The 20249-nt window shown below is 39.4% G+C and overlaps 1 protein-coding gene across 3 annotated transcripts in view; it reads left to right on the top strand.

The window, feature by feature from the left end:
• Positions 1-20249, top strand: part of GPBP1L1 (GC-rich promoter binding protein 1 like 1) — a 33476-nt gene that overhangs the window by 12061 nt on the left and 1166 nt on the right. For all 3 annotated transcript variants that reach the window (XM_086752977.1, XM_086752978.1, XM_086752979.1), the window contains 10 exons: positions 2737-3630; positions 4376-4490; positions 5491-5620; positions 5982-6265; positions 9192-9264; positions 10334-10527; positions 14410-14550; positions 18252-18410; positions 19139-19263; positions 20108-20210. In XM_086752977.1, the coding sequence (XP_086609103.1) occupies positions 4431-4490; positions 5491-5620; positions 5982-6265; positions 9192-9264; positions 10334-10527; positions 14410-14550; positions 18252-18410; positions 19139-19263; positions 20108-20210 (1269 nt within the window). In that variant the 5' untranslated portion in view covers positions 2737-3630; positions 4376-4430. The remainder of the gene's footprint in view (positions 1-2736; positions 3631-4375; positions 4491-5490; positions 5621-5981; positions 6266-9191; positions 9265-10333; positions 10528-14409; positions 14551-18251; positions 18411-19138; positions 19264-20107; positions 20211-20249) is intronic.

The raw sequence follows: 20249 nt of genomic DNA, 5'->3' as shown, positions 1-20249 counted from the left end.
TGATACTACTGTTGTCAGTAGTATGGGTAGCATAGGTCATGGGAAGTGGTCTTGCGTAGGTGGAAGGTGTAATGTTGGCCAGGATTCAGAACGTGTGGGTGAGGAGGCTATAAAACTTAGCATGTGGGCTAATCCTGGAGACTGAATGGTTTCAGTAGTAATATAATTTACAACATTTCATTTAACAGCAAGGATTTTTTGCTTTAGCAAAAAGAAAATACTGCATTTTAATGTCACATACCTTGTTCTTTTTGTGATTGTACGTGCACAGGAAGATGATGATTGAAGAGCAGTGTATGTGCCTGTTGAAATAAGCAGCCAGCTGCAGGGTGTGTCGGCACACGGTTTGTTGGCATATAGCCTTCATACCTCGCTCATGCCAGGAAACAACTTTGGAAGGACTCAACACCTTACTTTGAATTTACTATCTGAAGTGTGCCTTTCTTACACTACTTGAAGAGGAGTGGAGACTAATTTAAGCCTCTTGCTTTAATTTGCCGCAACCTCAACACAGAGCCTGCCAGTAACTATGACACCCAAAAGTGAGATTGTTTCAGAATAAAGGTTACAGAAGTATCAAAACACTTGATAGAAGATTTGAGATGATGTGGAGATCATTCCTTTAACAAGTGTAAAGTTTTCTGATCAGCAGTGCCTGGTTTATGCTAACTGTGCAAGCATGATGCTTACAAGATTTGGACATCAGTCAAAAATGTCCTGTCTTAGGAGTTGCACTAGACTGTCTGTGTGCATGGTGGATAGCGCTCCTTAGTGAACTGCCCAGGTCACTAATACTACGAGTGATATCAAAATAGCAGTTTAGGAGACCTGAATCTTCTGCAAGGTCTTTTCTGAATTGGTAGTTGGAATCTGGCAAAGAGCTTCACTTTGGTTTTGGTTCTGCTGAAATATAAAAAGATGCCTTGCAGCGACCCAAGTTTTGCAAGCTGTTGATATGCTTTCCTTTTCGGTTTCCTTTGCCAAAGGTACTGGGAGCCTTTTAGTGGAACCTGGGTATTGTACTTCTGTGGTCTTTTTATTTTTGTTGTGTACTCAGACGTAGTTCCTACTTCAAAACTGTAATTCTGTGGTGTTTATTTAGATTCCCTTAAATCCAGAGAACAGTTCTGTGTGGGCTTTGCTCTGTTTGGGTCTGTTTCAGATTGTTCTGAATAGTTCTCAAGGTTCATTAAATCAACTTCTTAAATTATATTACTTTTGTCAATAGTTTGGCTTAATTGCTATACAGTTTGTTCTGAAAAGTGTATTTATTCAGAAGGTAATTAATCTTGTTTAATTATAGTCAAGTGCATTGACTTTGTCACCGTTTTATCTTCTACTTACAATTTGAACATTTGGTAGCAGCCTCAGAAGGTCACATCTAAAGGAGTTCTGTAGCAGTGCTGAGTTCAGCATGGTGGGAAGGCTGTTCTGCCTGCAGGAGGTGTTCCAGGATGTCCCTATACGCACTGAAAAATTACCCTTTAATATAAAAACAGGTGTTGATAGATTAGCACCTTTGTTGTTTGCAGCATAGGACCCTTACTAGCTTTGTTGTACGGGGTGGGATGCTCAGAAAGTTCCCGGGTCAGTATTGTGTATGGCCATGTCCTCTCTGGTTTGGCCTCATCTTGGCTGGTAGCTTGTAAGGGTTGTGAGGCTGCTTGTTGTTACTCTCCCTTCAGAAATGTGATAATGGCTTACAGCTTAGTTGCAAAAATATTTCCCTCTTTCCAAACTCCCTTACACAACAATAACATCTAGTTCCAGGAAGAAAGAAATGATAATAAAGTGAGAGGGGTTTATTAAAGGGAATGACCCAGAGGATAAAAAGATGGTGATTTTTTTACTGTTCCCTATGTGTATTTATTTTGAGCCTCTATCAAAACCATCTTAAAAACTTCCAAAAAAAAAAAAAATACACATGCTTAGAGTAAAGAATGGCCTAAGAAGAGTAGTGAAAACCAAAACGGATCAAGGAATGAAACCATATCCAAACAAGGAAAACAAACTCTGATAAGTCAAATACGCAGGCGTAATAAGGCGTGCCTAAAGGGATCCTGAGAAACAGCTGATGGCATCAAAACAGTAATAAAACTTTTCAGGTATCTCAGGAGCAGTAAACCTATCTGTTTGCTTCTGGTTACATAAGATGGTTCAAGGAAAAAGAGGCCATAGCAGAAAAACTCAGGTTTTTTTGGGTTTTTTTTGGTTTTTTTTCTTTTTTTGTGGTGGTATTTTCTGTGGAGGAGTTAATGGAATACTGGATGTATTAGTATAATGAGTCTCTCAAGAGAGAGGAGTCTCACTGTATTGGAGCCAACGAGGAATGATGTAGACATGTAGAGAAGATGAGGCACGTGGAATGGCCAAGCCTACGTGTGGCCTAGAGTCTCATTATTATTTTAGTAGCAGGTTTTTAAATTGCTATGAAGTGCGGAATCCCTTTCATCAGCTGCAGACAGTTTCTCAACTCTTCCCTTTATTCTGATTCAACTTGTTTGTATTGCCCTTTTGTAAACTATATCTGGGAAGTGATCATTTAAAAGCAGAAATGCCCTTTTCAGGGATTTTTTTTTAACATTAGATTATTTCAGATTTTGCTTTGTTCAGAGATCAAATAGCTTTTGGCTCTTGCACTATAGTTGCTCAATTTCTCTTTCTGTTCTTCTCTCTAGTCATGCTTTGTCATGTTTATGCTGCTCCTATTGATGAGGTTTTGTTTGTTTTTTATAGCGACTACAGTTCCTGTCTCACCTCTTTGATGGAAGAGGACTATGACCCAGAAGTGAACTCTCCACTGTAGAACAAGAGGCTCTTGTGAAATAATTGTGTCCCTTTAAAAGCAGCACCCGGTCTACAAAAAAATAGAGTAGAAGAGATTATTTTTGGACCTGGCATTTTTTTGTTCATGTGACTTATGTTTCAGCATGTAAATGGTGAAAAACAGGGTGATAAACATTTGTGCCCGCTTTTGAGCTTTATATCAAGTAGTACTTAGCTCTGTGGAGCATTAACCACATCACGTGAAGACCAGAGTATATCCTAACGTTCATTTTTTTTAATACTATACCTTTTTTTAGCAGATGTATGTGATAAAAATGAAGTTTATATTTTAAGAGTGCTTGGGCAGATGCTTCTTGTTTAGATCTCAGCATTTGGGGCAAACGTTTTTATGTAACGTTGTCCTTTTTCCAGAGTGTTCAGGTTGATCTGCTGCAGATCATGAATTATCCAGCAGACTTGAGTGTATCTGTTCAGTATTAACCATGATGTTGCTCTGAATGTTGTCATGCAGACTTGACAAACCTTTTTGTAATGTAAAGGCTGACTTCTGTACTACCACGACCAGAGGAAATTTAATGAGGTGAACGTGGTCGTGGCTTTTTTTTTAAATACAAATTACCTTCTTAGGTATTTTTTTTTTGTAGTGAGAGTGTAAAGAGAGGTTAAAATGAGCAGCTGAGGGGGTGAAGGGCACAGTTGGCACGAAGTGCGGCCTCTCGTGCTCCACTTTGAGACGCACGATTGCCTCAAGGCTGGCCTTAGAACATACTGGAGAAGGAAGGAACCCTAAGGTCGTTGAAGCACAGCAACTGAGGACATTGAACTGCAGAGGCCAAACTCAGGGTAAGTGATCGTATGTACTTTTTTCTTTGCTTATATAATGTTGACTTTTTCATAGATACTAAAGTTGAAGCATAAAGCAAAATGGTAAACTGGAGAACCTTCCACAGGAAGGCAGAATTCAGTTAAACAGACCTGCAGCCACTTTATTTGCTGGTCCTAACCGTTTGGTTTCTCAGCTGTGAAAGCAGTTTTGGCTTAGGGGATAACCTGGTGTGTGGAAGCTGGTGGCCCTGGATACAATTTTAAGTTGGGGGTGCAGGAGCTGGCATATGGTTGTCTTTCAGGTCTCTGATCTGCTCTCTGTCTCTAATGTCATCACCAGTTTGGTCATGTTTGATTTACAGCTTCTGGAATAAAACATGCAGTGATCACCCCTTTGTAAACTCAGAGATGAGCAATGAAGGAATATACCTCAAATTCTGTCATGTCTTGATTTTACACATCTGTGCATTGTGTGGCTTTTGTATGCTGTTCTCTTTTGTTCCCACCTCCACGCCCATCCTATTATGAATTTTGTGGGTGTTTTAATTGTAAACAGAAAGTAACTGGGAATGCTTAAGTTCTTACCTGTTTTGGTCAGAGGAACAATGTCAGCAGGAAAAAAAAAAACCTTTCACATGTGTAATGTGAAAAACTACAGCACTTTTCCCCTCTTATTTGTATAGGCCAAACTTTTGGAAATAAATTGTATTATTATTTCAGTTTGCAAAAGATGACAGTCAGGGAATGTTCTTTTCATTTACAGATCCTGGCCATGAGGTTTGATGCCTCATTTTATTGAAGGGAGACACTGGACCTAAATGGCGCAGCATGACTTTGTTCCTGCCTGGCTTAACTTCTCAACGCCACAGTCAACCAAGGTAACATTAATACAGATCACCACTTTGTACAGCTATGACAAGAGTAAGAAGCCAAAAAAAAAAATGTCCTGGTGTTTTATTGAACTTAAAATGTTTAATTTAAACTTTTGTTTTTAAAGAAGGCTTTTGGAAACTTACTAAGGTGGAAATAATTTTTGACTTTGTTTCAACAAATGTATCCTTTTTATTTCAGAGGAGGAACAGTCTTTGTTTTCAGACATGAAAGTAGTTCAGTGTCTTTGTGTTGAGACTTGAGTGAAATCCTAGGTAGAAAATCATTAAAGAATTTACTCCGAATATGTGGGGATCAAGACTTGGGCTGCCACTTACTTATAATTCAGGATATAATTTGGGTTTGATGTATGAAAATAATCTGTCCCTTGCTGAGTAGTAGATTGATTAGCCCTTGGGCTCTAACTCCAAGCTCAGAAATACTCATTAGTTTTTTGCAACCTTAAAATGAGGGTGGTTTACTTGTCACCTTCTTTCTAAAACTGGTTCCAGAAGAAGCTTAGCTTGACCCAGGAAGTCTCTTTTAGAACTCTAACAATTTGCAGTATTTGTGCATGACAGTGGAAAAAAAGCATTTGAATAGCAAAGCAGATCATGATGGACGATATTGATGAACAAGTAAGAATACAGTTTTCACCTTCATACTTAAATATGAGGATACAAAAGTAATTTCAGGTTATTTGATGTATTTAAAACAAACATCTGAATTTTTTATAAAAGAGAGGAAGACTAAAAGATTCCTTGGAATCTGTGTTAGGTTCTCTGTTTCTGTGTAGGATACACTGATTTGTGTGTCATCCTGATTGGGTTCACATGGTAGTTGATGCCATTGGCTAAGTGATGCAGTTATGGATGCTATATTGAAAACTAGTACAGGAATGTGGAGTTTTGGGATTTTTTTTTCAATTAACAAAATGTCACTGTTGGACCAGCAGCTCCTGGAGTGCCCTAATGAGTGCTTAATTACATTACCTTTCTCGTTCTGCAGTCCCCTGCAGCCACCTTTGAGAAACATGGAGAGCATCTTCCACGGGGAGAGGGCCGCTTTGGGGTGAGCCGTAGGAGACACAACTCTTCTGATGGATTTTTCAATAATGGGCCTCTCCGAACTGCGGGAGGTGAGTAGGAGAGAGTTTGCTGAGAGCAAACATTTTGGAATATTCTACAGAATGAAGGGTTCTGCAGAATGTAAAAAACACTTTCCAAAACTATACCTTTTCAAAACATCCTTGAAGAAACTTGGCTATTCTCTTCTTCCACACTATGTGCTCAGGCCTTAAGGAGTTTCTGTGGTAGCTACATGTGCATTGTGTAGCTTGGTTTATTTTCTGATATAATCATACAGTAGCTTAATAATTTCAGCCTAGTAGTTACTTAGTGAACACTGACTTTTAACAACAAGAAAAACAACCTGATATTTCCAGTATTCTGCATGCTGTGTTGACTTTTTTATTTGCATACTTATCTCCTTTTGTTTAGACTGCTGGCATCAGCCGTCCCTTCTCCGCCATGATTCTGTAGATTCTGGTGTTTCTAAAGGAGCTCATGTGGGGCTTTCTGGCGGTCAGCCTGGCTGGCATGGTCCCTCACGGGGCCATGACGGTGTGAACCAGCGTGGTGGAGGAGGAACTGGAGTTCATCGCCACTGGAATGGCAACTTCCATTCTCGGAAAAGTTCCACCTTTCAAGAAAAGCTGCCTGTTGAATCCAGGGAAGAGAGGAAGGAAGATAAAGAGCAGTTGCAATTTGAGGAAGAAGACTTTGTAAGTGTGTAGCTTCTCACTAAAGTGGCAGCTGTGAGTAGTGGCTTTTCAGATCTCATTTTTATTAGCATTGATAGGTGGCAAGGATCTAGAGTTGCATTCTGTTCCATGTTTGAGATCACAACAGATACAACAAAATTATTCCAGTGCTGACAGGATATTAATGGGTACCCAGAGTCCTCAGGACTTGGCGACCTGTTGGGTTATGGGTTTTGGCAGATAAATGTATTTTGCCAAATAGTTACTGTGAACTGGAGACAGCATTGTAACACTCAAGTCACAACTTCAGCGAAATCCATAAGGTGACACTTCGGTCTGCCACAGGAGGAGGAGTTGTATTGACTTTGTAGCTTTGCTTGGAAAGGCATGTTTTGTTTTGGTTGGGGGTTTTTTTTGGTGGTTTTTTTTTTTTTTTTTTTTTTTGCTCCTTAGTGCATCTATTCAGCTATCTTCAGTCTGCCTGCTGTTCCTGTTTCCTGCATTCTGGTACATGCTGGTGTTTGTGATAACCTTCCTAGGCTTGTTCATGACATGCTCAGACCTTTGCAACTATCTGTCTTGAATCTTCTGGAGTGGTACTTTGTTATCAGAGGTGTTTTCCTATATCTACTTTAATCTGTAGACCAGGGTTTCTTGAGCCATTTCTTCCATCACTATCTCCAGTTCATCAGCTTTCTTCTTAACCAACGTTCTGATTCAAGTGGTATTATCCGCATGATAGTCTCTTACATCCTGGCTCTACTTCTACTGGAATGTCTTTAGTTTTCCAAATTTTGCCAAATAGATTTATGGCTTTCATCCTTACCATGTGCATTCCTTAATGCTAATGCTTTGAGATACGTGCACCTTTTCTACTTTCCTTTTTTTTTTTTTTCTCCTGTCCACTGATGAGGATTTTGTTGTTATCAGACTATGTATTTTGCTTTTTGCGTCTTATTTCTCACTCTCTCTAGGCTCTTCTTGGCCAGTGTAATGAGGTCTATCCCATTCTGTGTGGTTCTCGTAACTCAGTCTCTTCACCTGATGCAATTCCTCTGACTTCATCTTCAATGCTAAAGCCATTGCTGCCTCCAGTAATGAGAGTTTCTGGTGTTAATGTGCACACTTGTGTGTATCATCATCATCTTGAGGTTTTTGCTCTCTTATATAGCTTTTTCACTCTGGAAGGCTGTTTACAGTTGAAGTTGTTGTGGCACTTTGATGGCACTGCTTCTGTTCAGGAAGTTAGGCGTTGAAGTGAAATCTGCCAATGCCACACAGCTGCTTTGGGCCAAAAGCTGGAGTGTCCGCTTAAATGGTCACGGGAGACAGTTTGATTTAAGCTACTGAGTTTTTTTTCAGTGAACGGCCTGGGGGGTAGTTGCATGTGCGTGTTCAACTGCTTCTGCTGGGAGTGGTACCCTGCATCACAAGGTGGTTAACACCAGGAGAGCAGTGATAAAGCTTGTGTGTAGATTTCTGTTAATCTGATTTCTCAAGAATACTGTAATTCAGGATTTCTGTAAGCTGCTGCTTTAGACTGTCAAAAGCCTGTTGAATGTAGAAAGTTACAGTAATGATTGCAACTGTGCACTGTTGCAGTCTGTCTTGGTCTAAATCTTTCTTCCGTGTCCTTCATTTTCTTCTTCAGTGCCTTGATGCGTACCTTTCCCCAGCTACTTGGCTGTTTCTTCTGTAATTACTTTTTGTAACGATTTATTTTAAGATTATAATACCACACACTGTCTAGTAGCAAGCTTTGCTAAATAAGTCCTATATTGTCTTTGCCATAGTGGGGAAATTAATGTATACTGTGGTGAAGTCTGTAGCTGTTAGACCTGTGTGGCTGACAATGGCAACACCATTCCTGAAAGATCTGCAGAACAAGCAGTTAGTCTAAGTTCTGTCGTGTGAGCACCCCTGCCATAAAACTGACCTGTAACTGAAAAATGAAGCACTGAAACAGAGGATTTTCTAGGGTCCGAGGCAGGAATTTATGCTATGGTGTGAGATTTTTTCCTAACTCTTATAGAACAGGAATGCCCACTATTTCAGAGGCTCATTATTAGAGACTTATGCCGTCACCATAGTAACTAACATGAAGAATTCATTAAAAAGAGGAAAAAGACAGCTTTATTTTGCACTGAAGTTATTTGGGACGGGGGAAGAGGAACAGCTAATCAAGAACACTTGTCGTTGAATGCTTAGATTTTTCTCTACTGTGGTTTGAGCCTGGGCACGTCCTTAGTTGTTCCACTTAAGTTGAATTCTGATACTGAATCAAAGGTAAGTCTGCAGAGAGCACTGAGTCTGCATGCAGAATTGTCCTGAAAAGTGGACTCTGAAGCTTAACATAAATTTACATGTAGCTCTTTTTTGTCAGTAAATATATAAAATAATGAATATATTATTCATATTATATATGAATGTGTTTAATAATGAATATAGTCATATATAATATTAACATATTATATATGAATGTATAATAATGACTATATATTCATTATTACTTTACATTAGGAGCTTAGTATTGATTTTGGGTGGTTTTTTTTAAATTGGTTAATGCATAATTATTGTATAAAAAAATTTGGGAAATGAGATTAGATTCTTCATATACTGATGATGTGGGTGCTGTTTTATGTTTTGACCTGCTGATTAAATAGCTAAATCTTTTATGTGTTTATTGGTTAGTGGAATTTACTTAATCATATAGTAGAAGTCTAAAGAGCCTACTACTACAGAGTAGTTCTGTTGGAAATACAGCAGAAGCCAAGGAGAATACAAACTTGATTTTTAGATATCTTCTGGCAAAGCACTCCCTTCTAATTCAGGTGCTGTTCAGAGAAATCTACCTGTACTCTGGGTTCCTAGGAGCATAATGTATGTTAATACTGAATTTCTTTATGTGCAATATAATGATATACTCTTTTGCATTGTCTTACTACAGCCATCTTTGAACCCAGAAGCTGGAAGACACAACAACCAGAACAAACCTTTAGGAACACCTTCTGGAGTATGGGGTAGGTAGAGGTATTTACGTCACTGTACAGAATGCTGATGCTGAAGTGGAAAGCTGTAACTGATGTTTAAACGCTATTTTTTTTCACTCAGAAACATTTTAAAGACTTAAGTGAAGCAGACAGTTTGCAGCTTTCTCTCCTTTGTTGTTTTCCTCCCACAGTCTTCACTAATCTCTTGGCCTTTATGTCTAGTTGAAACTGTGCTTGTCTTGTCATAAAAAAACTGCTGGTGGCAGTAATGTCACTGTTCTGCGTTTGCTTCCTGTCTTACTGCAATTACAATTTCATGCAGGCATCACTTGACGAGCAGAGTAGGTTTGAGTGAACTAGGCATTAGTTCCTGACTTGTGATTTTCATATTAGAAATACAGCAAAATTGTCATAATCCTGTCGTTTGGATTTATTTGATTTTTTTTAAACTCACAACAGACTTGCTTTTGATTCTGATGTGGTATGCAAATCTCTGCCTTTAAAAAAATAGATTGTGTGAAACAAGATACCAGTTCTAGCAACTAAATACAGGTTTGTTAATCTCTAGTTAGAATGTAGCTAGATGAGTTGGGTTAGGTACTGTAAGTAGTACAAATACAAAAAAAAAAGTGCTCAGATACACTTCTTGCTGTAATACCAAATTGTATTCTTTTTGCATGCTTGTCAGATAGCTGTTGTTCTGCTCAGAAAATAATTACAATTAGCATTTATGGGGCTTTTAGCTGCTTATGCTATTACTATTTTTAAATTTTTCTCCTGCAAACGTGTTAATTTGGCCTAAGAGATACTAAATGTGCTTGTCTAAAAGCACTGTATCTTTTGAGGTAGAAGTTATGCAAAGCACTTTTGCTGTGTCAGTAAATTAACAAGGCTGATCCATGGTTGCTCAGAAGAATGCTGATACCTGTTTTGATTACATCACTGGGTTTTTCCCTTCAATGTCAAAGGACCTGTTGTGGTCTCAGAATCAGATGTGTAGCATTTAAGATTGAGAAGGGGAGAACTGGACCAGCGTACTTGAAGCTAGTTCAAAACTGAACATTTGTATTACAGAATCTTTCTCATTTTGTTTTTACAGAAAACCCCCCTAGTGCCAAGCAACCTACCAAGATGCTGGTCATCAAAAAGGTTTCAAAAGAGGATCCTGCCGCCGCCTTCTCAGCTGCATTCACATCACCTGTTTCTCACCTGGCAAACGGCAACAAAGCCACCACCATTGTCCCAAGTGTCTACAAAAATCTGGTTCCTAAACCTGCAGCTCCTCCTTCCAAGGTACAGGGGTACCAACCAAGTTAGTGAAATGCAGATCAAGGGAAAGCTCTCTCCCTTGACAAAGGAATTAACTCCCTAACAGACAGCAAGATTTGGAATCCAGTAGTTTCTGGAGTAGTGGCCTTTATAGTAGAGGTCTGTTTACTACTAAAATTGTTTTTCCCTGTTAAAGTGCCATTTGGTCTTGTCTATACAGAGAACTAACCTCTCTTCTGACTGTACTAATGTCTGTTTGAATGAGTGTCTTCTCACGCATTAGACAAATCCTTATCTTAATTAGACAAAACAAGCAATGCTAGAGAAGTGGAATGTGTGCTATGATGTGCTTGAATTCTTCACGTGACTACCTTGAAAAATCTTTATTGGGTTACAATACTTTGATGTGTTTAAAACACAATTGGGGCTAAGATCAGATTAGATTGTAACATCCTGCAATTTAGCTCTAATTTAGTTGAGCCTTAAAGACAACCTGGAAAAGTAATGGGGTTTGTGCTGTAATTCTACTGGAGGAAATATGCAAGTGTTGAAAAAAACAAGTAGGTTTTTGTTTCTTTGTTCTAGGCTTTATCTTGCCTGTTATTCCAGAGAATCTACACGTATACGTGCCCTAGAAACTTTGTAGGAGTGATAGTGGAAGTACTTAAGAAGCTAAAGAAAATTATTAGCTAGGTTGTTCTTTAAAAAAGTGTCCAAATATTTTTGAGTTCTAAAATTTATTTATTACTGATGCTGGCTGTGACGTTCCAGCAAAATCTTCCCTATGAGTAGATTATTGTAAACACACTTCAAAGCGAAATAGGAAAGAGTAACCACTTTTTCTGTAAAAAGCAAGTTTAGAGCTTCTTTCCCTTTTATAACTTTCTCTTAATTCAGTCCAGATTCTGCCAACTACAGGAAAAATCCTAATTGTTAAAATTATTATCAAATAATCTAGTATAAACCTTTAATTTGAAAACTGATCTCCTTCTAGGCAAGATGCAATACATTGACCTATTATAAGTATTTTATTAATAAGTTTTTCATTCCAGATAAGTTTTCAGTCCATGAATGTACTTGTTTAGAACAGTTAAACAAGATGCAGCTTTTCATGGATAGGGAGCCTCCTGTGGCTTTTATTTTTGTATGTACAGCTTGATTGATACATGTGTATATGTAGTCTTACCTGGTTCTAGTCTGGATGTTTTGAGTAGTCTTCAAAACAAAAGGCAAAGATACAGTTTCTGTCCAGACTGTTAGATTGTCTTTTTGATTGCTTTAAAGTAAACAATTTTAGTGAACAGGAATGCACAGAGTTTTTCTATCTTATTTTTGCACACAACAGCAGCTAACTTGTGAGATTTGAAAGTCAGTGCTGCACCAGCTGTAGAGATTGAGATTGAAATGCTCTTCCAAAAGCTATGTAAATGTATGTTGTTACTGCCGGTCATGGTATACCTGTTACTTGAAATTGTAGAATTTGGATGTAAAAATTTGTTCTAGATATTATTCCTTTCTGTGCAGTCACCATTGCATTTGTTTTGGTTACTTCTAAAGCTCATACTCAGGTTTTTCGTTAATTCTGTATAGAAGAGCTGCTCTTGAAGCTTTTTCTTACTGTATTCTGAAGTTAGACTCCAAGTTTTGGTTCTTCAGATGAACCAAAAAAATATATTACTCAGTGCTTACAATTGGAATGAACCCTTTAAATTTTTATGGATAATTTGGAAAATACGCTGTGTTTCTAGGACAGCCTTGTGACTGTCATATGGAAGTTCAGCTTATACAAAAAATAGTGGTAGGGCTTTTTTGTTAGCTTGTTTCCGTGTTACATAGGTTGTATTTGCATTCCAGATACATATATTTTAATCGAAGATTATGGCAATATGTAGTGGTAGCTGCCTACTTTCCTTTCGATGAAGTATTTACTTCACTGAACCAGCTGGTAGGCCTGGATCACACCTGGATTCATATCTGAAGTATTACAGTACTGATAACATGTGAAGTGCCATTTGACTAGTGGAGAAGTGTAGCTCGATGTGTAGCCCAGAAGATCAGTTATGTTAAGATATAAATAAGTACTTAGTGATTTAGATCCTGATTTTCGAGGTTGCATGCATTGCCATGGTGCTGTGATTGTTAGGGGAGTGCTCCTAAATGGTGGGGATTGCACTAGGGAAGAATTGACTGCTGGTGTCATCAACAGCCCTTTTGTTAATGAATGGTGACCATTAGTAAAGCTAAAAGGTAGGAGATCAGCATATCCTTAGCCAGAAAAACTGCGGGTAATTCCTTTTTTAAAGGAACAGACATAAAGCAGTTATGGTAGGCTGCATTATTCTGAAGACTCTAGTAGTACAGAAGTCAAAACATTCCTTTTGACAAAGTCAGCAGTATTGGAAAACTGTCACAGGTAAATTGAATGAGAAATGTTTAAAAGTTGTACCATTCTTTCTTGGCGAATTGAGGTGGCTAAGTGTCACAGTCAAGCAATCCATGAAGATCATAATCTGCAACGATTCCTTTTGATATTCATCGCTAGTTGCTGTGCTTCGATCTGGTGGCCTCCCTCGGAAAGCAACAGAGAGATCTGTCTTTGAATTTGTCTAAGCTGCCTCTTTGTGGAAGCTGGGAGAACAGCAATCAGCAACCGAGATCTGGGTATCTAAACAGTGCGGATCTGCGGAGAGAAACTTTTTGTTGTAGTAATTCTACGCCCTAATTTTAGTGCCAGGCAATATTGTGCAGATGGGGATATTTTCGGGGTTTGAAGGGAATGTTTGGAATGTGTGCCGTGAATGCCAAATAATCCATTCAATAATGTGGGCTGCTCTTGTTTTTAAGTTAGAGTGGAAGAGTAATGCTGATGGCCTCCCCTACTGATTGATTTGTTTTAAAATGGATAAAATAACCCAATGGAGAGTGAAAACATACTGAAATAATGGCTTCTGCTCTCATTGCTTGCAGGATGCAAGATCTGTTGCATCTCAGGTTGAAGCGAATCCCGCTTGTGCATGAGTTGTTTTGCTAGTGACTTGAAGCTGGCTTCAGAAGTCTAATAGGTCAAAGGAACCAGTATGTTTTAATGCTCCAAGAGGTGTATTTCTCGTGCTACTTGATACAAGTTTCTTGTTAGGATCCTTTCTCTGAATACTATCACTTCACAGTGTTTGTCCTTTGTTGATAAGAGAGGCTGAAGAATAACATTCCAAGTAACAAAAACATATCTTGAAGTTTTTCTTTTCAGATAAATCACCAGTGTATTTGAAGGGATACTGCAGAGAGTGTCCAGAGCAAAACAGCAAGTGCTCATGCACTTTAATGAACTGGCTGCTTTTTCTTCTTTTTTCATGTTTGTTTTTTTTGTTGTTGTTGTTGCTAAATCATTGAGATGATGGACACTTTCAGGGCCCTAGGAAGTAAATAATTTGCATTCTTAGCCTGGACAGAAATACTCCTTGATGTGCCGCTTCCTTGCACAAGGGGAGGTTCCTGTCAAGTGATGCAGACCCTTTCTTTGTGGCATACAGTGTTCCCATATGAAACGTTAATTTAATTGGGATTTTTTACCTCCCACCTATGGGTAGCTGTAAGTTTCATTGCGTTACTCAGTGGTAATTCCAATTAATGAAGAGCAATGCTGGATTTTCTCTTTGAGCTCTAATGGTGTTTTACTGGAGGGTGGTGCCCATGAAGCAGAACTTTGTGTGGTTTGAGGAAAATAGAAGATGGTGGGGGAAAAAATAATGGGTGTTGAGGTAAACTTGCTGAGACTGTTCTTGGAGAGGGAGGGGGAAAAATGTGTACAACAGCCAACATGGTGTTTATTTGGTTTGCTACTTGCAAGCAATCCCTTCTTGTACCTTATCATTTACTGTCCAGTATTTTGTGTTCTCTTCAATATAGCCAAGTCCATGGAAAGCCAACAGAAGTGAACATAAACCAGGCTCGCTTTCCTCCAGCCGTGACTCTGCCTTTACCAGTCCAGTGTCTGTAACCAAACCAGCGGTACTGGCGAGTGGCTCAGTCCTCACCTCTCCCAAAGAGGTAAGGGGTTAGGTTTGGGAATAGGGTGGGGACTTTTAGCACGATCTCCTACTAGAGCTTAAACACGATAAGGTCCTCTCTGTACATGGTGTACCTTAACTTTGCACCCTTGAAGAATGACTCACTTGTACATTCTTAGCACATTCTGCCATATCTCTAGTACACTAAAAGAAATTAAAATGTGGTTTACCTGCATGTAAAGGCATCAGTGTTTGTCTGAATGTATTAGAATTTCCCTCCGATATAAAAAAATTAAGTACTAATGCTTTAAATAGTGTTGCATAACTAGACATGCATAGACTTGATGTTTGATATCAGAGTGCAGATACCAAGAACTGATGTGAACAGATAGGTGAACTGATTCCCATGCTGTTATTTAATATGGGGAAAGAAGGGGAAGGAGAGTGATCTGCCTTGCTTCCTTTCTCTAGGAGAGCAACAGCACAAGTACTGAACTTTGAGAGGGTTGAGGGCATTTAATGTGTGTACATGTGTCTTCACCTACAATGGTTTTAATTTTGGTTTGGAAGGAGGTGAAGTGGAAAGGAGGTGAAGTGGTCTGAGGTATGGAGAGAAACTTGCATGTAAATCTGTTAACATTTCAGCAGTAACTGTGACAAAACACATTTTGGCCAGCATTTCTATGCATCACTTCATAGCTTAAGATTCCACAAAGCTTAATAGAAAAGTGACACTGAATAACTTTCCTCCTCTGCTTCTGGGAATCAAAATTAAAAAGGTTTGTGATCATATGTAAAAAGAACAAAAATAAAACAGACTGTGATAAGTGACCTATTCTGGAAATTTGAAATTATTCTGTTTACATTTCAAGTGTGACAGTGGGGTTTTTAGTTGTGCATTTGTCTTTTTCCTTTGCAGGTCTTCTAAAATAAGGTTTTTGTTGTTTTTATGATTGTCTGCTTTGCGGGCTTTACTTTGCAAGAGCCTGTACTTTTCTGCTTTAGCCTCTGCTGAGTGTATAGCGGTCGTTAAAAGCAGCAGCTAACAAGCATGCACCTGCCACTTTGACAAATAGATCTCACACTGTATCCCTTTCCCTTACCTTGCTTTTGTCTGTCCTCAGACCAAGTCCCTTGTGCTCCTGGCAGCCGTCCTTTTTGTGTAATGCACAGCATAGTGTGGACACCTTTGCAGCATGAATACGTACGCTAAAATAGGCTTTCAGCTCCAAGTAGATAGCAGGAAGGGCATTTACTTTATATCATATGGTAGTAACACAAGTGGTCGCCATTGTCTTATTCCTCGACTTCAAGAAAGTCTTGCCTGAAACTTTAGTCAGCAGAGATGTCGGGTACCAACCTGACAGCAGAAACCGGCAGCTGGGTTTTCCCCAGAACAAGCAGTACTTCCTTTAATACGTCTTGTATTACCAGCAGCAATCAACTAAACAAAAAGGGCTTTAAAATGCCTCCCAACTAAAACTGAACACTTGTAATATGTTTTTCTTTGACTCTGTTGGAGACACGCAGTATGAAAACACAGGACCCTGGCCAGTAAGTACTACTGTAATCCTAGCTCCACAGGCCTACTGCAGGTAATCTCTGCCTTTTTATTTCTGAGATGGGCACAATGCCCCTCCTGCAGAAGTGTTGGGAATGGCACCTTTATTCCTAAGAGATCACGGTGTGTTGACAACTAAAAGGGTGCCAACTAGCACTGGCACTGTGACCCCAGAAGCCAGTCTAAGATGACCAAATTAAGATATGGTCTGAATTCTTAAAATGATACAGTGTGACTCTTCTGTTAGAGTAGCCACCCCTGTTAAGCATACTGATATCTGAACAAATCTGAGCTTATGCATCGTGCTCTCATTTAAAGGAAAAAAAAAATCTGAGAGACACCTCAATGTTTCAGTCAAAGGAAGCTTAGAAAAGATGTCAACAAATAACTACTTGCACTCCTTTGTATAACATTCTCTTTTAGTGTTGTAAAGCCTTCTACAGAAAGTTCTGAATAAAATCAGAACCGAGGTAAAATTTTATTCCCTTTCAGGTTCTGAATCCTGGCTGTAACTGCCCTCACCTAATGTGTAGAAATTAAATTTTAGTACCTCAGCGGTTCTATACAGTGCTGTTAAAACGAGTACTTACAGCAAAGAGCTCAAGTGCTGTAGTAGAGTATTCCAAATTACCAGAAGACATCTAATTGTTAGTCTCCTTTGTTCATTATTACTTTCTGTCACTGTAGTCAAACTAATTACCATGCTGAGAGCTTTAATTTCAGTGCTATGCTAGCTTTTTATCCTAATATTCAGTCAGTTGTTATGTCTGTTACCATTGCTGGTTTGTTCCTTACTGTGTTGCATTAGGCAAAATCTGAAAAGGCCACCTGCGAAATGTTTGCTGTAAGACATTACTTTCAGCATGCACTTCCCTGGAAAGCATTATTGCACACCAGTGTTTCATATGCAACAGGTATTATAGATATAAGCAGCAGTTGCTGCCTTGTTTTTGTTTTGCTTAGTATTTCAGTTCCCTTGATCTTTGCTCAAAGCACTGTGAGTATGATAAAAATACTTCGCAAAGGAGATTGCAAATTCAGGCTCTTCAAAATCAACCTTTCCACCCTAATTTAAAAAAAGTATGGGGGGAAGAAAAACACTGCAGACTTCAGGAAAATTTATTCTTGTTTTAATATTGAGGGGAAAAAAATCAAAGCAAGTAAGTGAAGGAAAAGGATAGTTTTGCATGCAAAATTCTAGTGTCGTGTACCCATAGGAATGACTAAATTCCTCATTGCCTTAGAGTAGCCAGACATGAACTCCATATATGAGCAGAAGGTTAAGATACCAGGAACTCTCACATGACGTGTTCTTAGATTTCTTTTGCATGTCCGGTCAGAATGATGGAACAGATTAAACTGAAAGCTCATCTTGGTTAGTAGTGCTTTTATTGCAGTGTCATGACTGGGATACTGCTAATGTGCAAACTGTTGTGCCTTATCCCTGGTTCACAAATTCAAGATAGTTAAGAAAGCTTAAACACTGCAGAAGAGCATGGGAAGTTACCTTGGGTTCATTAATTGAGCTGAGTAGATTTCCCACAGGCTCCAGGGTTGTTTGTGTCTGGCTCCACACTGACCCATCTGGGCTGTGAGTGTACATAGCAAGGAATCGGCTGCGTGCTCTCCAAGGGAGGATACTGAGGCTGTGGCTACCTGTTTCACATCCCGTTGTGGTTAGTTAAGGATGTGACCACTCTCTGAAAGGAGATTACCACCCCATAGCTTAATTTCAGGGTAGAGTCTCAGGATGACTTAAGATGAAAATTTGAACTGAGCCTTAATCTCCTTAATTTTTTAATTTTTGTAGGGTAAGTTTCTTGCATGAAGTTCTCTGCTTTAGTATTCTATTGTAAGCTCCAACATTGTTTGAGAGAGTTGTATTGCCAAGGAACAGAATAAACATATTCATAGATACATGAATTGACTCCTAGGGGAAGAAAAAAATTAAGAGTTGATAGTGATAGGTGGGAGAACAATGTGCTGGTAGGGGAAGAAGTGAATGTGTAACACTGGTCAGTATTTTGATGGGAATTTGACATTACTGGTTTTTTGAGGGGTTAAGAGCCAACCAAAGAACTCATGAGTGTTTGAAAGGTGTAAGCACAGATACTGTAGAGGGCCCTGTATTTGCAGTAATAACAGTTTGAAAGTCTCTACATTCTACCTTCCTTGTCCAGAGTCCTTCCAGCACCACCCCTCCCATCGAGATCTGCTCTTCACGCTTGACGAAGCTGATGCGCCGTACCACTGATAAAAAGAGCGAATTCCTGAAGACACTGAAAGATGATAGGAACGGGGAGATAACAGAGAACAGAGAATGCGACAAGCTGGATGATGTAAGATTGCTGTCCTTACTGTGTCATTGTGTGTTTTAGGAGTTGGGTACTGAAAAAAAAAGCAGAGCAGTGTATGTCATCCAGGGTCTGGAGGAGGAAAGGAATGGCTTCGTTGGTCTGGCTCACAGGCCAGCAGAAGTAGCGCACAGCGCTGTGATGAAGGGAGATCTGTAACGGGATGAGATGCAAATGGATAAGTAATAAATGAGGTGGAAGGGAAGGTAGCAGATGGTAAAAGTAATCTAGATTTTTGTGAGGATTCTCGAAGAAGTGGAACAATACCATATTTTAACATCTTAATTTGCTTTCAAACTTCCTCGTCAAACTACATCCACAGCAAAGTAGGATTCAGTGCTTGTGAAAGGTGCCAGATGTGGCTCAAGCCTCAGAGGCTTGGACGAGACCTCTTAATGTGTAAGTGTGGCTCAATGTGTATATAAAGGAGGTCACTAGGACTATTTTACTTTCATAGTTTTATTATTCTCACTCTGAAGCCACTGATGATGGCTTTATAATGCCAGCACTTACTCCCTTGACACAGAAGTGCCATCCCCCAAATATCATTTGTACTGTAAGTTGCTTTCAGTCATTATCAGTCCAGGCTCTGTAAATACACTGACTCAAGGTGAAAGGCTTTACTTTACTTGAAAAAGCAGAAGCTTGAACTTGGAACTGTGCTATTGGCACAGTCTGTGCAAGCACACCTCGATGCTTTTATTTTTCTTTAGATGGAGAGCAACAGCACACCAGAACCAAAGGAAAACTGGGAAGAGAACTGCCATCAGAATGGCCTTTCTCTCCCTTTGCCAGAGGAGGGAGAAAACCTATCTCACTCATTGGAAGCAGAACACAGGTGAGTAAATAGCAAAATGAAGTGTCTGGGGTAAAGGAGAGGGAGTCCCTGGTCTGTGTGAGGAGAAGGAAATTATTTAAAGAAAACTGTCTGGGAAGTAGCAGTAGCTTTCTTTGTACTGAGCTAGAAGTGTGTGGGCTTCATGACCACTGCTGGACTGGGCGGAGTCTTACTGACTGACACTGGTGACAGGTGAGCCAAGACTTTACCAAAGACTGTCATTAAATTCTGGTGCTTCTCTAGTGCCACATCCCTGTGTCTTAATGCTGCATGGATATTTACCTGCCTATGCTGGGACCTCGGCCTGGACCTAGTGTGGTTAGTTTACAAGCAGGTGTCCTAAATGTAGTGGCCTGAAGACTGAAAATACACCCCACTTTCCTTCTCTCTATGCTTAGAATACTCCTGTGCTGCGCTAAGTGCTGTAAAAGTGGAGGAGAGTTAAGAAAATATTTACCTAGTATCTCAGCTTGTATCTCGCTTCAGTGTGAGCAGTGTAAGCAGATAGTAAGTTTTTGGAGATTCTGAGCTGCAGTACTGGTTTGATTGCCTCATGTCCTCCTTCAGTGTCCTTGGGTAGAATTTCAAATCTCTGCCTTGCTTTCCTTCTGCCAGACTAGTTATCAGCAGTCCTGTACAACAGGTAAATGATTAAATATTTGTAAAAGACTTTGGGTATGAAAATGGTTGGGTAAACACAAAGCATTGTTGAAGTGGTCTCTAATATAGAAGATTGGGAGTGATTTGATACAAAACCTTGTGCTTTATGGCCAACGTGTTCTCCCCTTTGCCATCATTCCCTTGCTTTAATTCCTGTGCTGCTTTTATTTTCTCCACAAATCAGGTTATTGAAAGAAATGGGATGGCAGGAGTACCCTGAAAATGACGAGAACTATCTTCCCCTCACGGAGGATGAGCTCAAAGAGTTCCAAATTAAATCAGAGCAGGTATGTTCTGTAAGCTCTGTTCTGCAAGCTCTAAGCTCT

Source organism: Chlamydotis macqueenii, chromosome 8, assembly GCF_036417535.1.
Source record: "Chlamydotis macqueenii isolate bChlMac1 chromosome 8, bChlMac1.mat, whole genome shotgun sequence".
NCBI classification, from domain to species: Eukaryota; Metazoa; Chordata; class Aves; order Otidiformes; family Otididae; genus Chlamydotis; species Chlamydotis macqueenii.
The sequence above is the reverse complement of the archived record's forward strand: the minus strand, read 5'-3'. Positions and strand labels throughout refer to the sequence as shown.